This window comes from Bos indicus, chromosome 11 (genome assembly GCF_029378745.1).
Source record: "Bos indicus isolate NIAB-ARS_2022 breed Sahiwal x Tharparkar chromosome 11, NIAB-ARS_B.indTharparkar_mat_pri_1.0, whole genome shotgun sequence".
Taxonomy (NCBI): Eukaryota; Metazoa; Chordata; class Mammalia; order Artiodactyla; family Bovidae; genus Bos; species Bos indicus.
The window spans coordinates 97,725,343-97,751,938 of NC_091770.1; the positions used below are offsets into that span (position 1 = coordinate 97,725,343).

Genomic DNA, 26,596 nt, shown 5'->3' on the forward strand with positions numbered 1-26,596 from the left:
AGAGGAAAGGAAGGAGGTTTTGGTGTACATGTGGCCATATCTGCCTCTTGGGTCAGGACTGTCTGGACTGATGGAGTGACATCCAGGGGCTTATCAGGGAGAAAGTCAATAGGTGGCCTGCCTCAGTGATCACTAGGGGCCCTATCAGGCAACAGCTAGTGAGATCCGAAAGATGTGCGAGTAAACAACAAACGTTTACTGCGTGTCCATTCTGTGCCTAGCAATGGGCCAGACTCTGGGGACCTGGAGGAGAACCAAGCTCCTCTTAGAGCTCTGGGTGATCCTCCTAAACACAACCCTTGTGCTGGATGCCAAGGGGCCAGGGAGTTGGGGAAGAGAGTGGGTTTTCTACTACGGCTGGTTTGAGTGCCTCCTGTAGCCCTAGAAATGCTTCCCTTACAGTTGTGCGTGGCCCTGTCATCAGCAAGCACCCTCTCTGCGGTGTACTGGACGAAATGTAATTAGAAGGGGAAAAGGGAAGCCCACAGCAGATATTCTGTTTATCTCTCTCGGTTGTTTTCCTAGGACATCGTCTGCCCTCAGTGAGGCTTCTAAGGAGGCGGTTGCTCCAGATGTAGGGTCATCACCCTGTTTTCTGTGTGTTTCTGGCTGTTGGCATTGGCAAAGTTAGGAAGCTGGCACTGTCTCGGAACCCCCTCTGTGGTTCTGAGGGCGGCACAGGGAGGGGCCCAGATCCCCACATCCCTGCTCTCTTCATGTTTTTGGCCATTTGGGTTAGAAACCGCTGCTGCTGCTTCTGTTGATGACTGAGTCACAGGCCCGACTTAACTGAAGGTGTTGGCTGAGGTCCAGGCAGACAGCTCTCAGTCAGCCACCATTGAGCATCAGCTCTGTGCCCAACCCCTGTTCAAGAGCGTGGATGCACCCCTTACAGGAGCCCACTTGCTCTTGGTAACTCAGGGCTGCTGGAGAAGGATCTTGAAACTGTTATGTAAGGCAACAGCAATATTCTCCAGGAGGGTTTTCAAAAAGGGCCAAGAAAATGGGCGTAGAGGACATAGCTAACCTTGGAGCTGGCCATGGAGGGAAGCTTTTACATCTCTTTCAGAGATTTTTCGGTAGAAAGTCATGTCACTAGCAGCAGGAAGGTAGCTTAGGTAAGTATCTAGGACACCCTTCCAAGCTGCCTTCATTAATTTGTTGCACGGTTTCTTCTAAGGCAGTGAGGACTACAAAAGGTTAAATCTCTCCTATACGATGAACTCAGCCATCCCTGTGAAATGGAGGAAGCGGAATACCATTAGACTCTCTAATCTCATTTCTCTCATGCTGTCCTTCTTGGAGCCTATCAAACAGTGTCCTGGCAGAGAGTCAGTTCTGTGGCCGTGAAGCATCAGAGTCAGTCTCTTTCTGAACGTGCCAGAAGGGCTGTAATTTAGAAAATGTAGCCTACCTTTTAAGGAAGGATGAAAAGGTACTAAATGCACCTTTCTTTGCATGTTAACTCCCAAATATTTGGGATATATTAAATGTGTCATTCCTGGGAAATTTTATTTTCTGTTTTATTAGAGTTATTTGCATGACATATTAGAACAGAACTTATAAAACTGTTTGTATTTGTGGATCTCTGGTGGTTTCATGAGTACTGCTCAGGGCCCTCTCTGTACCAACTATTCAATAAGATATGTGTCTTTTGAGTGTGTAACTGTGCATTCAAGATGCAAATGCAGTAACAATTTTGCCCTGGTTTTAATTGTTTTTCCTCAAAGACGCATGTGATTTTTCTTATCTGATTTAAGCATTTCTCAAGGGGAGGGGGTAGGAAAGTATTAGCTACTGCCACATCAAAAAAGCTAAATATAATTGGAAGTTAGATTTTGAGATTTTTCTGTTAGTCCTAGTCTTTTTTCCATATTGTGATGTTGTCATAAAGGGGAGGGGGGTGGGGCCTACCAGAATTTTGAAGTTTTTTTTTTCCTCCTATTTAAAGTTTATGTCTCCTAGATAGCATCCCATAATGCTGGTTATTTTTATGCAGAATATTTGGGACAAAGAGGCTCTCTTTAAACGAAAGATAATTGCAAGCTTTGTCTCTTGCCTCAAGTTTACTGCAGGGTTTCTCTCCCCTCTGGTTATACAGAAATGAAATTATAAACCACCAGTAGCCTGGGAAATGTCAATCGATTCCAAATGACTAAATATTTAATTCAATCATTGCCTATACCTCCAAGGATGACTCGGGTGTTTTTCTTCTTACTGAGGGCTCCATGAAAGCCGGGCTCTGCAATGGCTGCTGAGGACTGTGTCTGTTGCAAGGAGGCTCCCCTGCAGTGAGGAGCTGGGCAAGCCTGTTCCATAGCAGCCCTTTTTGCAAATGGTAGTGGATTTTTGCAGAAGGTTTGTGGCCAGATCGCTATGTATAATACTGATGAAGCATTTTTGTTCCAGCTCTGTCTCGGAAGACCTAGGCTGTAGACGTGGGGATTTCAGTAGGAAACATTATGGATCTGTGGAGCTGGTAAGTTTACACTGTCTGTTCAGTGGTAGTACATTGATTTCGATTTAGAGAGGATCGCCAAGCTCTTCAGATCTTTTGTTGTATATTTACCGTTAGACCATGTGGGTACAGTATAAGGGCTGGATGGGAATGAATGACTATTGAAAGGCTGTAATATCGATCATCTTTATCTGTTGTGTTTTTACTGTTACGTACTTTTAATCTGTGCCTTTCAGTGTGTTAAAAATATGTTGTGGCTTGGTATTTTTCCCTGTTCATGGTGTTATGTAATTAAATAAAATGATTTATGTATTAGGAAAGGTAGCATTTAGCTTTTATGTTATCTTGTTCCTAAAAGTTTCTAAATCTAGTTTTTGAGGTTTAAATATTATTATAATACATATTCCAATTTTTCTGTACCCTTCATCTCTGGATATGTGATAGGAGTTAGAATATCTGTGAGCTCTTTTTTCCCCCCCTGTTACAAGTATATGTGTTGGACTAGATAAATGTCTGTGTAGGTAATAGATATCTGGATTGAAAATATTCATATTTTTCTTAATGAGAGAGATTGGGGTTTGTGTTATGATTTTTTAAAAAGGGTATGCTTTCATTTTAAAAGAGGAATAGTGAAGATATATCATAGCCTCATTTTCTTTTTATCATAGCCTCAGTTTTTTACAAGACAGAATTGTGAGTTTTTTCCCCAGTTACATGGAAATTTGAACTAATTTTTAGGAAAATATGCTCATAAAATTCTCTTGGTTAATATTTAACTATTAAAAACATTAAATTTATTATTTCTGTCTATTTACAAAAACTGAGTTGATGGGATCCATTTGTAAAGTATTAATATAAGCTACATTAATTACAGGTTTAAAAAGTAGAAAAATTTATGTACCGGAATCATGTACAAGTAGCATTCTACTTGAATTCAACTATATATTACAGATTTGACTGTGTATCTGGCCCAGGTATATTCTTGGAAATATGCATTAAGTAAAAGATTAGGTCCTTGTTTTTAAGGCTCCTACTGTCCTCCTGCTGGGCAGATAAGATACATAATATATCTAAAGAATGAATTTAGTCACATAAAAGACACCCTGGTTGACTTGGTTAGTGTGTGTTCTATGTCAGTCACTGGTGATACCATGCCAACACCACCTCTACTGAAGAAGCGTGTGCATAACTAATTCAGAATTGGTAAATATTGTGAGAAGTGCACAGACAGGGCCTGGTGGGGGTTGGAGAAGGAGGGAGCAACCCCTTCTGGCTAGGCATCTCGGGGAAGCAGCCTGGAAGGCCTTCTGGAGGCTGTGGGATGTGAGTTGGCGACAAGGAAGATAGAGGATATTTGCAAACAGCATGATTCTTGGCAACGATGATTTGAAGGGCAATGAGCACATGGTCCTGCCCAGCAGAGAGTATAGGGCTAAAGAGCTCAGTGGTTACACAGCAGGTAGGCTTTGAAATCAGACAGGCCTGGCTTCATATACCAGTTCCCTTACTTATTATCTCTGTAAACATCGCTGAACCTCAGTGGTGCCTAAGAGTTTGTGCTTGGAAGTCATTCTTGTTCCAGCATTTACTAGTTGTATGATTGGCCTCAGTTTTCTCATCTATGAAATGGGGTTTATTAGTATTATCTATTTTATAGGATTGTCAGGAGGACTGTATGAGGTGATGCACAGAAGCACAGTCCCTGTTAACTACCCAAAGTAGGAAAGATGAAATTTGATAGCACAAGTAGGATGTTGACTCTCAGGTGAAGACTTTGAACCTGATCTAGTAAGTAGTATGGAGCGCTTATAAATAGTGAGAGTGGTGTTTGGGGGAGACAACATAGGTGTGTAGGATGGACCCTTTATAGACTTGTGGAAATCACAGAATATCAGACTGGGAACATACATGAGAGAAGTGCTTTCAAGCTTGAACAGGCATCAGAATCACCTGGTGAACTTATTAAAACAAATTGCTGGACCCCATCCCCAGAGTTTCAAATACAGTGAGTCGGGATTAACTCAAGTTCCCAGGTAATGTTGATGCCACTGTTGCCAGAACCACCCTTGGAAAAACCCTGCTTTACAGAATCCCCAACTGGTCATCAGTTGTCCCCAGCTTGATGAGGCAGCTCATTGACCAGCTCAGTTTTTGTGTGTGTGTGTTTATAACTGACTTTTTAAATATTTTAAAGTAAATTTTAAATACATTTTAAAATTCTATGTATAATTTCACCACCTTGCAGCAAGTATTTTCACCTGCCTTTGATACCTTCCAAATTGTATAGCTATAAGTGCTATTTCTACATGGTTGTAATCAAATTATATATTTACTCTTGCATGCCTCCTTTTTCATTTAACTGTGTTCTATAAGTATCTTCTTGTTATATAGTTACCATTTTAATCCATGTGTGATAGATAGACCAGTAAGGTGATCAACAATGATCTGTGGAACCATTTTCCTCCCTATGTAAAATCAAGTCATTTCTAGTTTTCCCAAGTTGGAAATGACGTGTACTAGAGGTTGCAAAACTTCAGGAGATGGTTGAGGGGCAGGAGGCCTGGCGTGCTGCGGTCCATGGGGTCACAGACAGTCAGATATGACTGAGTGACTGAACAACAATAGAGGTTGCAAGGGTTGGGAATGATGCAGTGAGCAAGTTCCAGTTTTGCCGTGTGAGGGTCTCTTGAGATTCTGACTCCAGTGTTTTAAGGAAGGAGATGTTTTCTCCCATCTATGAACACAGAGTATTATCAAATTAAAAACCATATTATGTGTCCTATGTTCGTGAGAAAGCCAGTTCAATTTTTCTTACACTTGATTTGATGAATATTGTTGGGAACCCAGTCAATCTTGGGTGTTTGTAGAGGGGTCCTTGGGATTCTGTAAAATTGAAATTTTAGCATAAACTTCTTCTGATGTTCAGTGAATTAGATAGAAGTCCTTGTGAAGAGTGAAATTGACCATTCAAATCAGCAATGAGGGGGATGCAGGGGCTTGGTTCCCTAGGTTTCAGTTGAGTATACATTTGGTGAGAGACCATGGCACTCAGACACCTACTCTACAGACTCACAGGTGAGTTTCTTAGCCCTAATTCAACAGCTGTGGGTCGAAGGCTCCCACCATGGGGCAGGCATGGTGCCTGACACTGAGCGGGGAGGAAAAAGCCAACTGCTCTGCTCTCCTGGAGCTGGAGGTAGTCTGGCTTTAGAATCCAGCGGCCTCAAATTTTGAGTCTCCAGGCTGCATCTTAGCTGTGTTCCCTGCCTGAATCAGGGATGGTTTCCTTGCAAGGGATGGAGATCCACTCAGTCCAGATCCAGTATAATGTAATTCGCAGAACGGGTGTGGGAGAATCTCGCCGGAATGCACTGCAGGAAGCACAGCTGGGCTGCATGTGACTGGGAAGCCATCAAGCAGCTCTTCTCGTTTCTCTCGGCCCCTGTGGTTTCTCAGCTTCACTTTGCTCTGCATGTCAGTACCAGTCTCCTCTCTGCACGCCAGCTTCCATGACAGCACAGTTGCCTCTCTCCAGTCCATTTTCTCCTAGCAGCAGTGTTTGCTTGTTTTTTTTAATACTTCTTTTTATCATGGTGAAATATTCACAAAATATAATTTACCATTTTTAAGTGTACAATTCAGGCCAATTATGTATATTTGCCGGGTTATGCAACCATCAGTACTATCTACTTTCAGAACATTTCTCATCATTCCAGATAGACACTGTATCCATTAAACAATGACTTCCCATTCCCCCTGCTCCCTTGCAACCTCTGTTTTATCTTCTGTCTCAATGAATTTGCCTATTCTATGTGGGATTATACACCTTTTGCCCTTTTTTGTCTGATTTATTTCAATATTTTCAGGGTTTATCCATGTTGTCACATATATCAGAATTCCGTTCCTTTTTCTGGCTGAATAATATTCCATCGTGTATATATACCACATTTTGTTTTTCCATTCCCCTATTGATGAATTCTTGGGTTGTTTCCACTTTTTAGTTCTTATGAATAATGTTACTGTCAACATTGGTATACAGGTATGTGCTCAAGAGATGTTTTAAAATGTTGACAACATAGTATCTTTTCTTTCATAAATCTCTTCTGTGGCCCATTGCAGTGCAAGCCCAGACCCTTTACAAAGCCCAAAGAGATCCTTCATGGTCCCTGTTCTGCCTTCCTCTCCCACCTTCCCACGAGCTGCTCACTCACTGTGCTTCGGTGGTCTGATTTTCCTCTCTAGAACAATTTGAGTTCCTACCTGTCCTTTGCATGTGCTCTTCCCTCTTCCTGGAATGGGCTTTCCCAGCATTGCTCACCGCTGATCTCAGCTTAAATGCCATCTTCTCAGGGAGGCCTCCCCGATCACCCTCGCTGAAGTCATCCTCCTCATTATGGAGGTCTCTAACTCAGCATCCTCTTTATTTACTTAATGGTGTTTATCACAATCAATATTTGTTTACTAACTATCCTCTCATCCACTAGAGGGGAGGGTGGAAACTGTGTCTTTCTTGAGATTTCTAGGCCCTGGCATATACTAAATTCTCATTCAGTTTTTTTTTAATTACTAAATTGATTTCTAGTCCCCCACCCTATCCCTAGTCTTGCAGTCCCTGTGTCCACTGTAGTCTATTCATTCTTGGACCCTAATTTCAAATTCCAAAAAGAATGCTATGGATTGGTTCCGCAGGTCCAGTTATCTATCCCTGATTCAAACAGTTGAGTTCAAGGTAGGGTGGTGGTTTGGGGGGGTGTCATGTGGTATAAATGTGGCCTCCTAGACCCCCTCAGCAAAGTTTGTGGGCAGATTCTCTTTGGAAAGGATATGGGGAAGAGTCAGTTTCAAAGAGCATGAGCTGAGAAGGGAGCTTCAATATGTCTATAATATTTCCTCATAGAGCAGATGATTTAAAAGCTCCATCTAAAAGCACCTGGTTAAAATGTCATCTTCTGCAGGTGGACTGTTATCCCTGGCACTTTTTAAAATTCCATAAACAATGATATGAATTATAAACCCTCTAAAGACAGGAATTAAGGCTCTTGATTTACCACTGTGTCCCTCATACCAACCACAGTGCTTAGCTTTAGTTACTTAGTAAAAATTAATTGAATGAATGAATGGTTCAGTTTGGTTGGAATTAGAGAATAGCCTAACCCATCAAAAATAAAGAAAGAAAAGGAAAAACAAGCTTCTATGATTTCCCCCCTCCCCAATATAGTTAGACTCATCAGTTTGCAGTGCATTCCATCTGAAATGTTTGCCGTTTTTCTTCTTGATGAATTGAAAGTCTGGTCTCTCGTGGCAGCATTCTAAGCAAGGCACAGCTATTACCCCATTGACCATTCTTCATCACTTCATATCGAAATCTGTCAGGAAAAGCATAAGATTATTTGTAGCTTTTATTGATCTTTTCTTGGCCTTTGACTCAGTGGGTAAGAAACTGATGTGTTACAAATGATGAATGGTATGGGCACCATATGGGCCTCTCCTTTCCAAGCCCAGCTGCTGATCCTCACATAAGCCCACATCTGGGTAATTGTAGGGAAGCCACGATCTGCAGGTAATTTCAAATCCAGGATAAAAGAGGAGGGTTTGTTGTCCATTGGGCTTCGCAGGTGGCACTAGTGGTAAAGAACCAGCCTGCCAGTGCAGGAGATGTAAGAGACTCAGATTTGATCCCTGGGTCAGGAAGATCCCTTGGAGGAGGGCATGGCAACCCACTCCAGTATTCTTGCCTGGAGAATCCCATGGTCAGAGGAGACTGGTGGGTTACAGTCCATGGGGTCACAAAGAGTCAGACATGACTGAGGCAACTTAGCACACATGCATGTTGTCCATTCCTTTTTAAACTTGCACTCAAATGAGTCAAGCCTGCATTTGGACCAGCTGCCTGCTCCCCTGGTATATCAGAAAGAAATGTATAAATGTCTCTCCGTGAGGATAGCATGGTTTTGTTGTTTTGAACTCAGAGTGGCCTCAAAGGATACCTGGCTATACTGAGTACAGCCAGAAGAAAGGTTTGTCATGAACTTGATTGGCATCTGCAGATTTTAATATCTGAGGTTTTGACTGTGTGACAACTTTTGAAGTCTAATATATAGTCATTTGTATTTTTGCTCAGGCACGAACTTGAATTACGCCTGTGGGACTGTTGTGTTTTAGATGATTCTTGGCTAATGAGTGATTTAGCTGCCTGCCCAGCATCCCTAATACAGCACAGTTTTGTTCTCTATTCAGGGTTGAGTAGGCTTTTTGTTTTCAGAGGCATTCTGTGGGAGAATTATATTCTATGTAGTATCACCAAATTGAGAAATGAGTGAAGGTTCCAGAATATCTCCCCTAGGAACATCAAAACATCACGACTTCTGTCTTCTACAACTAGAATCATAATTTTGGCAGATGTTCTCTATTTAACTGGCTTATATCTAAGGCTTTGATAGCAGGTTGACTCATGTAGGTACCGCAAGACATAACATTTATCTTGGAATTATCAATGAGCTGGGGCTTCCCAGGTGGTGCTAGTGTAAAGAACCTGCCTGCCACTGTAGGAGACAGAAGAGACTCAGGTTCAATCCCTTGGTCAGGAAGATCCCCTGGAGGAGGATGTGGCAACCCACTCCAGTATTCTTGCCTCAAGAATACCATGGACAAAGGAGCCTGGTGGGCTGCAGTTCATGGGGTTGCAAAGAGTGTGAAGCAACTTTGCACATATGCGTGCATCAGTGAGTTAACATGGTTAGAAACTATGGTGCTCTTTTTGATATTTCGATGCCTTTGTGGATGATTGGTAATGCTTACATTGAACATTTTCCAGGCTAAAATTATTGCAACCATTTTTAGTAATGCAGAACTTTGAGACCTTAGTCATGTTTATGTGTTAGAATGGAACTGGAAATCTTTTATTATGTTTATTAGTTTTGCTGTTTATTGAATGTTTACTATGTGCCAGTCAATGAGCTAAACACTTTTGATTCATTTACCTATTCTCCCAAACGACCATCGGCAGTTTTTTATTTCATCACACACTGTGGCTGCTCAGGAAATGTTGGTGGACATTGAATGGATTCCCATTTATCAGGTGATCTCAGAGAGATCCCACAGCTAGTAGAGGTAACACTTAAGCCCAGATCTGTCTGACTCTAAGAGCCCCTGTACTTAATCTCTCAGCCTATGAGCCTAGGCTGTTTTATAAGGAAATTGGGTTGATTGTTAGAGCACACATCTCTGCCCTTGGATGCGTGTGTGCTAAGTTGCTTCAGTCGTGTCCGACTCTGTACGACCCTATGAACTTCAGCCCCTCGGGCTCCTCTGTCAATGGGGTTCTCCAGTCGAGAATACCAGATTAGGTTGCCATGCCCTCCTCTAGGGGATCTTCCTGCCTCAGGGATCAAACCCATGTCTCTTACGTCTCCTGCATTGGCAGGTAGGTTCTTTACCACTAGCACCACCTGGGAAACCCATCTCTGTCCTTAATCAACAGCATAGAGTAGCTCTGCTTTAAGTCTTAGCTGAAATATATAATTTCAAACTCTCTTAGGTCCAAATCTTAACAAATGTTTGATTTTAAGAAGAATGTTCAAAAAAAAATTACCTAAGAAATGTCTGTGCGATAAATGTTTTAAATTTAATTCCTGGTTTAGGCCCAACCATAACGTAGCTACAAACACTTGGCCCGCACTTTAAAGGGACCACTTTTCTTGGCCCCTCTTAGAAAAGCAAGAGTTTTTCTTGATCTGTGCCCTTGTGTTATGCCTTTAGCTTGCACTGATGGGCATATCAGAAAAGAGCCATGTGACTCTGGAGTGTGTTGCTTGCAAGGAAGCTCTTGAGGATTTCTCGGTCTGTCACACAGTGTCTCCTTTAAGAAAGCCTGTGAGAAAAGTTCTCCCAGGACCAAAAAGCAGCTTCATTGTTAACCTTTTATGCAGTGGAAATCCTCTAAATAAATGGACTTTTTCCTCTTTGCTCTGGCCTCTGGGATGCTCAGGACCCTATTTATGGCTTGCCTTGAACAGCCTTAAAGGACTCTATAACAGGCAGCCTAATCTTATTCTCTTGTTTTCAGTTTATTTACCCACACCTAATTTTCCCTTGTTCTAAATTTGTTTTGTATCTAATTTTCTCCTTTGAGTGAGATATCTCAGTAAGATGCTTTAAATCTTTTCTAAAAAGTAAGGTAGAGCATAAAAAAATATTTTCTGTGTTCAGCTTCTAGCTCTTAACAGCACATCCTCTGTCCCCCATTGAGGGTAACCTAGTTCACAGAATGGTTTTGACCCTTGTCTCCTCCCTCCCCTACTTTTTGATCAGGGACCTATGACCTATTTTCCTAGGATCAACTACACCTGGGGAGAATTAGCATCCCCTGCCCAGCTATTTGGTGACTGCCTTAAGCACTGAGCCGTGTGTTAATTGGGGTCCAAAAGTCTTCCAAATCAACTAGCTAAACACATACCGTAATAAGAATATCAGACAAGTCCTCCAAGTTTTTCCAGGCAAAATCAACCCTGGAAACAGCCACTCCAGGGATTTTTGGCACCAGTGTGCTCTCTAGTTTCAAAACTAGAACTGCAAACGCTCCACTCCCTCCCTCCGCAGGCCTGGGCAGCTCATGCCACGTTGCTGGTGGCCACACAAGTCTCCCATTCCTGTGTGCCCCACGTCCTCCTTGGGGGTGACCCTCCCTCCTGCCACTGCACTGTCAGCTCAGCTCATAATCTCTGGCTTCTGCACCCTCTGCTGGAACCCTGGGGTCTTTGTTCTGTGACTCCAGTGGTCTTCAGCTGGTGGGATATAGGTCCCTGGTGCACTATAAAAATACTTTCAGGACTTCCCTGGTGGTCCAGGGGCTGAGACTCTTTGCTCCCAACGCAGGGGGTCTGGGTTTGATTCCTGGTCAGGGAACTAGACCGCACATGCCACAACTAAGACCCGGAACAGCCAAATAAATAAATATTTAAACACAAATAAATACTTTCAAATTTTGGTCAGTGTTTAATACAACAGTTTATATTTTGTGTAACCAGAGATACAAACTGTTGGCATACTGTTTATTGGTTAATTCTTCACAGCAAATTGAGTTTTCTACCTGTGATCTCTTGTATACTATGGAGGAAAACTCTCACGTGTGTCTCAGACACCCAGTCTTTCTTGGTGCCTGCTTGATAATATCTATTGCCTCTCACTTCTCACTTGTGCCAAAGTGACCTCTGCCTTACACCAGGTCCTGTCATGTGCCCACCTCAACTTTTAGTACAACAAGGCTTGGTGGTATATATCATCAGTTGTAGCAAAAATAAAATTTAAGCTTGAGCAAAAATATGACATCACCATCTCAATGGACATGAGTTTGAGCAAACTCTGGAAAATAGTGATGGACAGGGAAGCCTGGTGTTCTACCGGCCATGGGTCGCAAAGAGTCGGACACAACTGAGTGACTGAACAACAAATACTGTTTTTATGAATACAAAGTATTTCCTTTTCTGGAAGGTATTTTTAAGAACCAGTATTTACTTATTTATTTAGGCAGGTCTGTGATCAAAGACTGAAGAAGGGAATGGCAACCCACTCCAGTATTCTTTCCTGGAGAGTCCCATGGACAGAGGAGCCTAGCAGGCTACAGTCCATAGGGTCACAAAGAGTCAGACACAACTGAAGCGACTTAGCATGCTTGCATGCATGATCAAAGATGTAGTACTTGGGATTCCTCTGGTGATCCAGCGGTTAAGACCCCAAGCTCCCAATGCAGGGGCCTGGGTTCAATTCCTGGTCAAGGAACTAGATCCTGCATGCTGCAACTAAGACCCAGTGCAGCCAAATAACTTTTTCTTGATGTAGTACTTGGCAACCATGAACACACACCCAAGGATTTGAAAGCCACCCTTTTACTTCTTTTTGTAGTATTACCTTGAAAAGGAATTTTACCTTTTTGCCAACCTTTCACCATATGGTCTCTGAACATTTATAGCTCTTTGTTAGACCCTCAGAACTAAGTCTAGAACTTTTAACTTATTAGCTGCCTCCTCGAAGACAACTTGGGACAGATTTCCCCAGGGCTGCGGGATCCAGAGTATCTGAGGCTTCATTTGAGTCTCAGCAGCCCCAAGCTGAGACCCTTGCCTTCAGCTTTCTTCTGTCTCAGGGCAAGTCCTGTTTCCTTCCTTCCTTCCATCCCCTGGTGGCAGCTTCACTCTCTTGGTAGAAAGAAGATCTGTTAGGTCTAAAATCTGCTCCCCTATTCCCTCCACTGGGTGAATTTAGGGAAAATCATGCCCAAACCCAGTGTCACCTGCTGTGACCAACTTACCAAAAAGGGCCTCCAGTTTCATGCCACAACTAATATTCTAATTTTTTTATATTGAAGTATTTTACATATTAAAGCCGTTACTTTGGGCTCCTTTATGTGTAAGAAAAGGATCGTATGTTTTTTGGCCTCAGTCTTTTAATTGGTCTTTTGCCGTTATCTTTATGTTGCAGTGTTTTAAAATATAATCTCAAGCTGTGTTTGCTGAATAGATGTGAAGACTTGACCATTACTTTAGGAATACATTTCAGCCACTCTAAATTCCCTTTTCGATCCCTGCGATAGTTCTACAAATTCCCTTCTTAATTTGCCTTTGAACGCTCTCCTTTCTTGTTCCCACTAAGCCTGCACTTGCCAAGGTCGCTAAAGACCTTCCTGCTACCAAGTCTAGGTGACGCATCCAGGCTTTAGCTCACGGCCCACTCTGCGCATGCGCCCTCTTAACACGTTCCCCTCCCCCAGTGTCTGTGCCTCTGCTCTCTCGTGTTTTTCCTCCTGCATCTCTACTATACCTCCTCTGCTTCTTTTAGGGAGTCCTTCTTTCCCGTCTGGTCCTCCCATTTGGATGCTTCTCAGGGCTCTGTCTCAAGACACCTTTCTCACCTGATCTGCTCTTCCTCGTGATCTTTCCTACCCTCATGGTTTCAGGTACCGTCTTCAGGCTGGTGACTCACAGATCCATATATTCTTTCCAGGTCTCTATCAACAACATCTAATGCCATCTGTTCATATGCCCACAGGACATCCCTGTGGGCAACTGAACCTTAAAAGGCCCACTACTGAACTCAGTCATCCCTCTTTACCCTCCCACACCGCTAGGGAATGGCTTTACCTTCTTGCTGGTGCTGCTGCTGCTGCTAAGTCGCTTCAGTCGTGTCCGACTCTGTGCGACCCCATAGACGGCAGCCCACCAGGCTCCCCCGTCCCTGGGATTCTCCAGGCAAGAACACTGGAGTGGGTTGCCATTTCCTTCTCCAATGCATGAAAGTGAAAATTTAAAGTGAAGTTGCTCAGTCATGTCCGACTCTTAGCGACCCATGGAACTCAGCCTACCAGACTCCTCCATCCATGGGATTTTCCAGGCAAGAGTACTGGAGTGGGGTGCCATAGCCTTCTCCGTTTACCTTCTTAACCATTGCTAATTTCAGAAACCAGGAAATCACCCAAAGCCCACATCCAGTCTCTTACCAAATCCTGTTGGTTTTATATTCTCAATAGATTTCCTGGCTAAGTTTCTCTTACATTGATGTGCGTGTACAATGCCAAACAGTCTTTTGAGAAAAGAGAGAGATAGACATAGATTCGTATATATGTATGAATGGAAATATGTATTATGTATTCATGGGACTTCCCTGGTGGCTCAGATGGTAAAGAATCTGCCTGCAATGCAGGAGACCTGGGTTGGATCCCTGGGTCGGGAAGATCCCCTAGAGAAAGAATGGCTACCCACTCCAGTATTCTTGCCTGGAGAATTCCACGGACAGAGGAGCCTGGCAGGCTACAGTCACAGGGTCACAAAGAGTCGGACACGACTGAGCGACTAACACTTTCACTTTTCACATGTACTCATATGAATTTCACAACTACCTGATAGTTTTATAGATACTTTTGTTACCCCCTTTTTATAGATGAGGTTACCAAAGTCCAAAGAGATGAATTAACTTGTCCAAAGTCACACAACTTGTAAGTTGTTGAGCCTGCCCCTCTCCCATCTTATGCACAGTAAGTTGTACTTATTTAAAAGTTCTGTGATGTCCCCATTGTTACAAGCTGTGCTCCAATGCCCCTTTGTTGTCATCATCATGTGTGCATGCTCAGTTGTATCCAACTCTTTGTGACCCCATAGGCTGTAGCCCACCAGCCTCCTCTGTCCATGGGATTCTCCAGACAAGACTCCAGACAATACTAGAGTGGGTTACCATTTTCTCCCCCAGGGGATTTTTCTGACCCAGGGTTCAAACCCACGCTGTCTCTTGTGTCTCCTTCATTGACAGGTAGATTGTTTACCCCTGCACCACCTGGGATGCCTCTAGTACCCCTTACTGTGCATAAAAATCACTTGCGGAATTTATTTAAGATTCCGGCTCTGATTTGGCATATCTGGAACGAGCCAAATAGTGTGCTTTTTTTCCCCCACAATCTTCCATTGTGAAAATGACTGAACTTCTTACAAGTTTATCATTTGACATCCGGGGAAGTCCAGAGACTACTTTGTTTTTAAGTAAAGAAGAACAATAAAGGACTTCCCTGGTGGTCCAGTGGTTAAGACTTCCCATTCTCAATGCAGGGGACGCAGGTTCGATCCCTGGTCAGGGGACTAGATCCTACACGCTTCAACTAAGAGTTTCCTTGCTGCAACAAAGATCAAAGATCCTTAGTCGGACGCGACTGAAGCGACTTAGCATGAACACAAAAATGGCTTAAAACAACGGAAATTTATTCTCTCATAGTTCTGGAGGCTAGGAGTCTGAAGTCAAGATGTTGGCAGGGCTGCACTCCCTCTGAAGGTTTGAGGGAAAAATCGTCCCTCGCCTCTTCCAGCTTCTGGGGTTGCCAGTAATCCCTGACATCCTTAACTTGTAGCTGCATCACTCTAGTTTCTGCTCTGCATCACATGGCCTCCTAGCCTGCATTTCTGTATCTACATCACCCTCTTTTCTCTTATAAAGATACCAGCTGGGACTTCCCTGGTGATCCAGTGGTTAAGACTCCGAGCTCCCAATGCAGTGGGTATGGGTCAGTCTCTGGTCAAGGAACTAGATCTCACATGCTACAGCTAAGACCTGGAGCAACCAAATTAATTAATTTTAAAAAAGAGAGAGAGACACCAGCCATTGGACTTAAGTCCTACCCTAATCCAGTGAACTCATCTTAACTTATCTAATTACATCTGCAAAGACCCTCTTTGCAAATAAGGGCACATTCTGAGATTCAGAGGGTAAAGCGTCTGCCTACAATGCGGGAGACTCAGGTTTGATTCCTGGGTCGGGAAGGCAATGGCAACCCACTCCAGTACTCTTGCCTGGAAAATCCTATGGACTGAGAAGCCTGGTAGGCTACAGTTCAAGGGGTCGCAAAGAGTCGGACACGACTGAGTGACTTCACTTTCACTTTCACTTTCACTTTCTGAGATTCCAGGTGGATGCAAAGGTGTTTGGGGTGGGGGACGGGGATTGGGGTGGGAGCACAAGGAACACCGTTCAAGCCAGAACAGTTCCTTTCTGCCTTTTAGTGTTCAGAAAGAAGCCTGTGACAGTTTAGTTTATTTTCTTTCTTGGTAACTTTTCCTATCTTGATCTTTCTCAGACTTTCTTCTTTTATTTTTAAAATGTTTCCCATAGTTTCTCTATGTCTTCTCAGCAATTTTGCCTAAAACATTGCATCTTTGTGATTCTTCGACCCAGGTCTTATGTCATGGATGAATATTTTCTTCAGATGTAAATTTGTTTATTTCTCATTTTCCCTCTTGAAATAGTAAGGAAGGTCTTTTTCTCTGTCCTCTATCACTGCCTTTTCTTTCTCATTATTTTATATTTTGTTCCTCTTCATTCTGGGAAGGCATCTCAAATGATAAACATATTGCTATGTCTGTTTTGTACAATAAACATTTTGCTTTCCTCCTCCAATGAGGATTTTTAATTTTGATCCTACATTTGCATTTTTTGGTCCTCATTTATCTTGCCCACTTCCACAACCTTTACCCACTTATTGTAAAAATTGTCCTCTGTCTTACTGAGGACAACAGCTGCTTTTTAAATCTTTTATTTTGGTTTCATAGTAAAAAATGATGTGCTTCTTTTTTTCAGTTTTCAGGATCATATGTAGCATTACTTTAAATAACTCCCATGTTTGTGATTTTTTTTCCTTTTTATAATACAGAATCTTGAGAAAAACACAAAGAGTTATTCAGACTTTTTATTGTCAACAGACAAAATGTACAACTGACCCTGAGCTCTCGTCCTTTTGGGTCCCGAAGCTTTTCTGAACCAAACGTCTGGATGGCTGGTGGTTATTCAAAGCTCCCTGATCACTGTCCAGGGTATAGTTGGTGTTTCTCTAGTAAAGCTCTGCTGGAAAGGGATAGGATGTCCTCCATGCTTGGCTTTTTGCTTCTCTGAACCGGTGGCTCTAGAATTTATACATATAGCCAGGACTTAGAGGGCTATGGGTAGCAGTCTGGTTGGAAGAGGAATATTAATGTTTGCCTAGCTCTTTACATAAACTTGAGAAGACACCATCTGTGTAAAGAATTGGTTGGAGATTACCAAGGTGAAATCCCCTCATACCCAACCACACTTTGGTGTGACCACTTGCTTGGCATATTGACAAAACTGTGTCCCCCAGGGTGCTCTGCTACCAGGACCCTTCCTGTCTCTCTCCCTGCCTATGGCCCTTCACTTATGAAGACTGCATTTTCTGTCTTTTTATCTGTTTATTTGGTTGTACTGTGTCTTAGTTGCAGTACTCGAGATCTTTGATCTTTAGCTGCAGCACACAGGATCTTTAGTTGTGGCATGTGGGATCTAGTTCCCTGACCAGGGATGGAACTTGGCCCCCTGCATTTGGAGCACAGATTCTTATCCACTGGACCACCAGGGACGTCCTAAGGCTGCATTTTCTAACATAGACTTTGTCTCTCTCCCTGCCCCCATCTAACCGGATGTTTTCTTAGAGAGGAAAAAGAGGTGCTGGAGTGGCTAGAGCTACCTTAAAATGCAGTGCTCGTGCAGTAGAAAGATGACTTCCAGTGTTTTATTGTTATTCTTTATATAGATCCAGGGTTTCTTAGCCCAAAGGAGATGGGGAAGAGAAAATAAATTGCCATCCAGCTTTCTGTGATGACCAGAGATTTGTTCTGTTTCAGCTAACAAAGTCAGTGACCAAATAGGTTTCCCAGTTATTCTCCATTGGCCATAGAATAGGTAAAAAATGTCCTAATATTCTGGCCGTAGGTTGGGAAATCAGTCTCAGATTCATGAATTGTCATCTTTTGTGCTGAATCTTCCCAAATATTTTACTGGGAATTTGAGTATCAGAGACTGCTAGTCAGATATTATTTTAATGAAGAAGCCAAGATGGATAGATATGCTTTGAGATGAAAGGTTAGAGTAGAATACTTGTGCTGACTTACCTCAGATTTCTCAATAGAACAGGTGGAAAAGTCACTGCTTAGAAGAAAATGTGTTTCTGGAGTGATGACTTGGTGATTGCTAAGTCAGGACCAAGATGGGAGATATAATGGGAAGTAAAAAAGAAATGGGTAAAAGAACTGGAGAGTGGTAGTGAGGATCTAGCCATGGTCAAGGAGCATGAGCTTGTCGTAGTCCTAGCCACATGGAAATTTGTTTCTTTGAACAGAGAAGGAGAGAGTGAGAGTTTACTTAGTAGGGGGTGATTGAGAGCTGGGATTTGACTCAGGGGATTGTAAATGCAGTGTTGACGTGAATAACCATAGATCCCCAGCTAACATGTATACCAGAGAGAGCCAGAGTGGGTTTATGTCAGGTACTATGATGACAACACTCTACTAGTGTGGGTGAGAATGGGTTTGGGGTCTTGGGAATGGATGACAAAGTCATGAAGTCAAGTGAGGTCATTAGATTTGAGAAAGCAGAAGGGTGCGAGCTCAAGACATCAGAGAGATTACTGTGATGGATATAGAGTTTGCTGAGGATGGTGGCCAGAGATGTGGATGATAAGTCTGAGCCCAGATCCAGGACCCTGCTGGTTCTTCAGTCAACGTTTATCGTCCTAGTTGGAGACTATTCTAACTGATTTGGGTACTCTGACATGCACCCTGGTGCTCAGCACTCCAGCCACCCAACCTCCCAAGTCTTTTCCCCGCCCCTTTGCACGGGCAGAATAGGATGAAGGAAAGAGTGGGAGGAAGAGAACACCTGCTCTGACCTCTCCCTGCAGGCAGTGGAAGTGACCAAGAGTCACCAGGAGAAGGAATCCAGTCAGGGGATGGCTGTTTCCACCCATGTTCAGGCGTTATCTCCCCACCTTTTTTTGATGCAAACATTTTGAATCTATTTCTTCCCTTCTGAGTATTTCTAAGTCAGGTGTGTGTGTGTGTGTGTGTGTACATGTCTGATTTGCATATGCAGATGGTCTGCTTGACCAGTATTGGTAGTTTTTAAAATCTGCTTATGTTGGAAATCATTTCTTAAAGGTCCTATACATCTTCTAGAATAAATTGCATTATAGTGGGACTTCCCTGGTGGTCCAGTGGTTAAGACTGCACTCCCAGTGCAAGGGGCCCAGTTCTATCCCTGATCAGGGAACTAGATCCCACATGCCACAACTAGGAGTTTGCATGCCAAACTGAAAAGATCCCGAGCGCCACAACTAAAACCCGTCACAGCCTAGCAAATAAATAAGTACATATTTTAAAAATAAATAAATAAATTGCATGATAGCAATGAGACCTTCAGCTCCCCCAGGCAGTTATCCCTGCAGCATCTGACCTCCCCGTGTGCTCCGTACTTTCTTCTGTGCCGTGGCATTTAACCAGGTTGTGTGTGATTTATCTGTTTACGTGTGTGTATCTGTCTCTCCCACTAGGCTCTGTGCTCCTCTAGGGTACAGATCATGTTGCATTTGTCTTTATAAATCCAGCAGTTAGTACAGGCCTGGGGAAATAGGTTCTCAATAATGTTGGAAGAGCGACAAACATTTAAACAGACTTTCCAAGAGTTTAAATGCAGCATTGAAATGTTTTACTCATACTAGCAATAATCAGGGCCTTTTATATTAATCATTACCATACATGTTATTAAAATACATGTTGTTATAACATGATTGAACACATCCTATGTTCAGGCACTATTCTAGGATCATTCCATGTTTTATATTGTTGAATTCTCTCCCCAAACCTAGAAGTGGCTACAGTCATTGTCTTCATTTTATTTTTTGTCCTCATTTTAGAGATAAGGAAAATGAAATTTAGGGAGGAAAAATCAAGTGATTTGCCCAAGGTCACGCAGCTAGTAAGTGTGGAACTGAACCTGATAAGTTGGGTGCTAAAATCCACACTTGTAACCACTCATGTCAAAGAAAGGAGTTGGGGATGGGGGATAGAAATCTGAAATCTTATTTTTAAAGATATAACTTACATAAATGTTAAAAGATCTTTCCCTAGATTAAAATACTGTTTCTGTGACTTATATATACCTGAATGTCAAGTACCCAGTGTGTGATAAGCAGAATCACAGGGAATCCTAGCACTTCTGTAGGTGTGGAAACAGACACCAGCCCAAAGAAACAAAGCAATTCAGTGGAGAGAAGAGCCTTATGTTTCTGAAATTTTATGTATTTGTATTAATTTAGGAAATATTCTCATCTAATTGCCTCTAATATTAAGCTAATAATACTTTTATTTATAGTACTTAATGAATACCACTTTATTATTCCTGTTTTTAATTTTTTCTTTTACGTTAGTTTGTTGAATCATACAGATGGTTATAAGTGCTTGGAGATTACTTTTTACCAGAAATAAAACATCTAAAATATTAAACACTGTTTAGTGTTCAATGAATCAGTTTGGCTGAGATTGAAACAAAGCCTCTACTGCAGATACTAAATTACATGAATTTCCACCATTTTTAGTGTACTCAACTAGCTGAAGGTGATTCAGCCTGAGAAACTGAATTGATCTTGGTCACCCTGAGTTGCATCAAGGTCCAGCATGTCACACAGTCCTGTCCATTAGAACTTTCCACGACTGTGGAAATTTGTCATTTGCTCTGTCCAGTGTAGCCACCACCTGGGGCTGCTGAACACTTGAAATATGGACAGTGCCACAGAGGAACTGAGTGGTTTTTACTTTATCTTAATTAATTTAAAATTAGATCTGAATGGGGCTAGTGGTCCCAGTACTGGCCAGTGCAGGATCTCTAAAGGAATCCCTTGCAGGGCTGGGCAGAGCCTAACTGATGATTTGCTTTTTCCCTTTTCTCTCTTAGGCTCAGTGCTCCCCAGCACTGAGCCTTTGGTGTATGTGGTGTATGACCAGATTAGAGACGTTAGACAAAACAAAGTAAAATAACATAAAGAGCTTGTCTTTTCTTCTTAACATTACTGATGTTGAATATTTGTTAAGGGCCTTCCCTGACCCTTGGTGGGTTAAGTCAGTGGTTAAGACTTCGCCTTCCAACGCAGGGGGTGAGGGTTCGATCCCTTGTCAGAGGGCTATGACTTCACGTCTCATGGCCAAAAAAAAAAAAAAAAACACCAACAAACAAACCAAAACAGAAACAGTATTGTAAAACATTCAAAAAAATTGTCCGCATTAAAAAAATACATATATATGTACATTAATACATTTCCCTGAACTTGTGTACCAAAACAAATACAAAAGAACTCTGCTATTTGCTTCTTCTCCAGGGAAACTGCATTACTATGAGTGAGGGTATGGCTGGCAGGTGAGGACAGGACCCTTCCCCTCCTCAAAGGCTCTCTGAGCCAGGGCTGCCTCTTTGGGGCAGACAACCTCTTCAGTTCTATAGTTGCTACTATATTCAGGTTTCTTTCTCCTTTTTCAAATAATCTTCTTTATATGTATTTTCCTAGAAATTTTACATTTCACTGAAGTTTTTGGTAATATTTGCATAGTCTCATATTGTATTCTCTCACATCTTAAAAAAATCTCTTTTCTTTTTAGCAATTATATTTTATTTATCAATCCATATATTTGTGTTTTTCTTTGCTTTTTATTTTATTGAAATATAGTGGATTTACATTATTGTGTTAGTTTCAGGTGTACAGCAAAGTGATTCAGTTATGTGTATTCAGTTCAGTCGATCAGTCGTGTCCAGCTCTTTGTGACCCCATGGACTGCAGTACACCAGGCTTCCCTGTCCATCACCAACTCCCGAAGCCTACTCAAACTCATGTCCATCGGGTTGGTGATGCTATCCAACCATCTCATCCTCTGTTGTCCCCTTCTCCCGCCTTCAATCATTCCCAGCATCAGGGTCTTTTCCAATGAGTTGGTTCTTAGCATCAGGTGACCAAAGTATTGGAATTTCAGCTTCAGCATCAGTCCTTCCAATGAACATTCAGGACTGATTTCCTTTAGGATTGACTGGTTTGATCGCCTTGCAGTCCAAAGGACTCTCAAGAATCTTCTCCAACACCACAGTTCAAAAGCATCAATTCTTTGGCACTCAGCTTTCTTTATAGTCCAACTCTCACATCCATACATGATTACTGGAAAAACCATAGCTTTGACTAGATGGACCTTTGCTGGTAAAGTAATGTCTCTGCTTTTTAATATTCTATCTAGGTTGATCATAGCTTTTCTTCCAAGGAGCAAGCATCTTTTAATTTCATGGCTGCAGTCACCATCTGCAGTGATTTTGGAGTCCCCAAAAATAAAAGTCTCTCACTGTTTTCATTGTTTCCCCATCTATTTACCATGAAGTGATGGACTGGATGTTATGATCTTAGTTTTCTGAATGTTGAGTTTTAAGCCAACTTTTTCACTCTTCTCTTTCACTTTCATCAAGAAGTCCTTTAGTTTTTCTTCACTTTCTGCCATAAGGGTGGTGTCATCTGCATATCTGAGGTTTTTGATATCTCTCCCACCAATCTTGATTCCAGCTTATGATTCATCCAGCCTGGAATTTTGCCTGATGTACTCTGCATTTAAGTTAAATAAGCAGGGTGACAATATACAGCCTTGACGTACTCCTTCCCTGATTTGGAGTCAGTCTGTTGTTCCATGTCCAGTTCTAACTGCTGCTTCTTGACCTGCATACAGATTTCTCAGGAGGTAGGTCAGGTGGTCTGGTATTCCCATCTCTTTCAGAATTTTCCACAGTTTGTTGTGATCCACACAGTCACAGGATTTGGCAAAGTCAATAAAGCAGTAAATGTTTTTCCAGAACTCTCTTTGCTTTTTCAGTGATCCGACTGATGTTGGCAATTTGATCTCTGGTTCTTATGCCTTTTCTAAATCCATCTTGAACATCTGGAAGTTCACAGTTCATGTACTGTTGAAGCCTGACTTGGAGAATTTTGAGCATTACTTTCCTAGCATGTGAGATAAATTCAACCGTGTGGTAGTTTGAGCATTCTTTGGCATTGCCTTTCTTTGGGATTGGAATGAAAACGGACCTTTTCCAGTCCTGTGGCCACTGCTGAGTTTTCCAAATTTGCTGGCATATTGAGTGCAGCACTTTCACAGCATCACCTTTTAGGATTTGAAATAGCTCAACTGGAATTCCATCACTTCCACTAGCTTTGTTCGTAGTGATGCTTCCTAAGGCCCACTTAACTTCACATTCTAGGATGTCTGGCTCTAGGTGACTGGTCACACCATCATGGTCATCTGGGTACTGAAGATCATTTTTGTACAGTTCTTCTGTGTATTCCTGCCACCTCTTCTTAATATCTTCTGCTTCTGTTAGGTCCATACTATTTCTGTCCTTTATTGTGCTCATCTTTACATGAAATATTCCCTTGATATTTCTAATCCTTTTGAAGAGATCTCTAGTCTTTCCCATTCTGTTGTTTTCCTCTATTTCTTTGCATTGATCACTGAGGAAGGCTTTTTATCTCTCCTTGCTATTCTTTGGAACTCTGCATTCAGATGGGTGTATCTTTCCTTTTCTTCTGCCTTTACCTTCTCTTCTTTTCTCAGATATTTGTAAGGCCTTGTCAGACAACCATCTTGCCTTTTTTCATTTCTTTTTCTTTGGGATGGAATTGATCATTGCCTCTTGTACAGTGTCATGAACCTCCATCCATAGTTCTTCAGGCACTCTATCAGATCTAGTCCCTTAAGTCTATTTCTCACTTCCACTGTATAATCATAAGGGATTTGATTTAGGTCATACCAGAATGGTCTAGTGATTTTCCCTACTTTCTTCAATTTAAGTCTGAATTTGGTAATAAGGAGTTCATGATATGAGCCACAGTCAGCTTCTGGTCTTGTTTTTGCTAACTATATAGAGCTTCTCCCCATCTTTGGCTACAAAGAATATAATCAGTCTGATTTCTATACTGACCATCTGTTGATGTCCATGTGTAGAGTCGTCTCTTGTGTTGTTGGAAGAGGGTGTGTGCTATGACCAGTTTGTTCTCTTGGCAAAACTCTGTTAGCCTTTGACCTGCTTCATTTTGTACTCCGAGGCCAAATTTGCCAGTTACTCCAGGTATCTCTTGACTTACTACTTTTGCTTTCCAGTCCCCTATAATGAAGAGAACATCTCTTTTGGGTGTTAGTTCTAGATCTTGTAGGTCTTCATAGAATTGTTCAACTTCAGCTTCTCCAGCATTACTGGTCAGGGCATAGACTTGGATTACTGTGATATTGAATGGTTTGCCTTGGAAACGAACAGAGATCATTCTGTCATTTTTGAGATTGCATCCAAGTACTGCATTTCGGACTCTTTTGTTGACTATGATGGCTACTCCATTTCTTCTAAGGGATTCTTGCCCACAGTAGCAGATATAATGGTCATCTGAGTTAAATTCACACATTGCAGTCCATTTTAGTTCACTGATTCCTAAAATGTTGATGTTCACTCTTGCCATCTCCTGTTTGACCGCTTCCAATTTGCTTTGATTCACAGACCTAACGTATTATGTATATATATATTTATGTATATATTTTTTTCATATTATTTTCCATTATAGATTATTATAAGATTTTGAACATAGTTTCCTGTGCTATACAGTAAATATTTGTTGTTTCTCTGTTTTATGTACAGTAGTGTGTATCTGGGAGAGGGCAATGGCACCCCACTCCAGTACTCTTGCCTGGAAAATCCCATGGATGGAGGAGCCTGGTAGGCTGCTGTCCATAGGGTCGCTAGGAGTTGGACGCGACTGGGCAACTTCACTTTTGCTTTTCACTTTCGTGCATTGGAGAAGGAAATGGCAACCCACTCCAGTGTTCTTGCGTGGAGAAACCCAGGGACAGGGGAGCCTGGTGGGCTGCCGTCTATGGGGTTGCACAGAGTCTGGACACGACTGAAGCAACTCAGCAGCAGCAGTGTGTATCTGTTAATCACAAAGTCTGAATTTATAAAGATATGGAATGCTTCACAAATTTGCATGTCATCCTTACTCAGGGGCCATGCTAATCTTCTCTGTACTGTTCCAATTTTAGTATATGTGCTCCCAAAGTGAGCACTCTTTGCTTTTCAGGATCAGGCTTCCTGGCCTGATGTGTTTATTGATTCTACTGTCTTTCTAAATCTGTAATTTCTGCTCTGATCTTTTATTGATTCCTTGCCCCTGTTTCCCCTGGGTGTATCTCATTGTTCTTTTTGTGTCTTCTAGAAGTTAATGCTGTAGTTTATTGTTTTTATTCTTTCTTGTTTAACAATGAAATCATTTAGAAATATGAATTTTCCTGTAAATACAGCATCTCTCCCATTATCTGTTTTGGTAGGTACTGTTCTTATTGTTGATGTCTGGATAGTGTCCTATCTTAGTTTTCCTACTTGACCCAAGAGTTTTTTCAGATGTATGCTTTAAAATTCCCTTTCCGTATCCTTTTGACACTGATTTCTCATTTAGTTGCACTGTACTAAAAAATCATCTGTACAGTTTCTATTGTCGAATTTATTCATGCTTGTTTTCTATCCAGTATTTGGTCAGTTTTTACAGCTTTAATAGACGCCCTTAAAAGGTATGTCTTTTCTGTTTGTACCTTGATAAATTCTGTATATGTCTACTAAATCATGCTTATTCATTTTATTATTTGATTTCTCTGTAATTTCTTACTAGTTTTGCTTTGACCTATCAGAGAAAAATATACTAAATCCCCTATTATAATTATAACTTTAGAAACTCCATCTATTTATAATAGTTTTGTCTTAGAATGAGTGTCTATAATTATTATATGTTGGGAGTGAGTAGATCTCTTTACCCATGTATCATTACTTTTAAAATTAGATACTTTTCTCCTAAGTTCTACCTTCTGATTTTATTATTCTCTCACCATTTTCCCCACAACTTACCATGAATACTTATTACTTTGCCTTTCTTTTTCATAATTTATTGTCTTATTGTATTGTTCTATTTTGTTGCTTCTCGCAGCGAATTGGGTTTCATTTATATTCCCAACCCTTGAGTCTTTTCCTTTATCAGGGAGAGTAACCTGCTGATATTTATTGTAGTGTCTGTGCTGTTTCTCTAATGACCTCTAGGAGGAGTTCCGGTCGCCTCGTTATCCACGTCCTCATTTTACCCCTCTACCTCATTCCATCCTTCAGGAGTTTGGATTTTTATTGGATTGATCCAATAAAAAACATCTTAATGGTCACTGAACTGGTCAGCAGAGCACTTGCAGAGGTCAGAGCATGCTTGGGAATGTCCTTTTTGGACCTTTCTCCCAAAGAATAACAAAGAGCCAGATATATTCCTGTGTGAGGAGACTGGCCAGCTCCCTCCTCTCTGCTGGCCTCCGAGGGGCGAGACCTCAGGCTGCCTGCTCTCTGCTTTGTGTCTGAACCTCTCAGGCTGTTCTGCAGCAAATAAAGGCGTTCTCTAGTTGTGGTCTAGCTCACTAGTAGGGGACCTTACCAGAGAGAGTTGGTCTAGGTAATGATTTAGTTAGTCTTGTGTTGTCTACCCAAAGACCATCTTAATAACACCTGGGTCCATTATTCCTTGCATTTTCCTCCCAGGTATGTTCTCTGTGCTTTTGCTAATCATTTTTCTCTGTTTATCTCAAACTGATATTCTAATTTACTTTTGGGGGGGGCATTTTCTTCTCAGTATCTAACTTTGAATTCACTGTAGTCCCTGTGAGATGCGATTTCCATTTCCGAATTCAGAAACTGTGCTTTACATCTGAAAGCTGATCACAGATCGTT

General features: G+C 41.8%; 1 protein-coding gene and 1 non-coding gene across 4 annotated transcripts in view; one reads left to right on the forward strand and one right to left on the reverse strand.

The window, feature by feature from the left end:
* The window catches only part of GARNL3 (GTPase activating Rap/RanGAP domain like 3), a 173,848-nt gene that overhangs the window by 52,985 nt on the left and 94,267 nt on the right, over positions 1 to 26,596 (forward strand). For 2 of the 3 annotated variants that reach the window (XM_070799265.1, XM_070799266.1), the window contains exon 3: positions 2,410 to 2,479. In XM_070799265.1, coding sequence (XP_070655366.1) covers positions 2,410 to 2,479 — 70 coding nt within the window. Of the gene's footprint in view, positions 1 to 1,354; positions 1,436 to 2,409; positions 2,480 to 26,596 lie in introns of those variants that run through there. The other variant, XM_070799267.1, reaches the window with a different exon arrangement.
* On the reverse strand, positions 24,800 to 24,906 carry LOC139186037 (U6 spliceosomal RNA). The gene has a single exon (XR_011569606.1). It is a non-coding gene; the product is annotated as a U6 spliceosomal RNA (small nuclear RNA).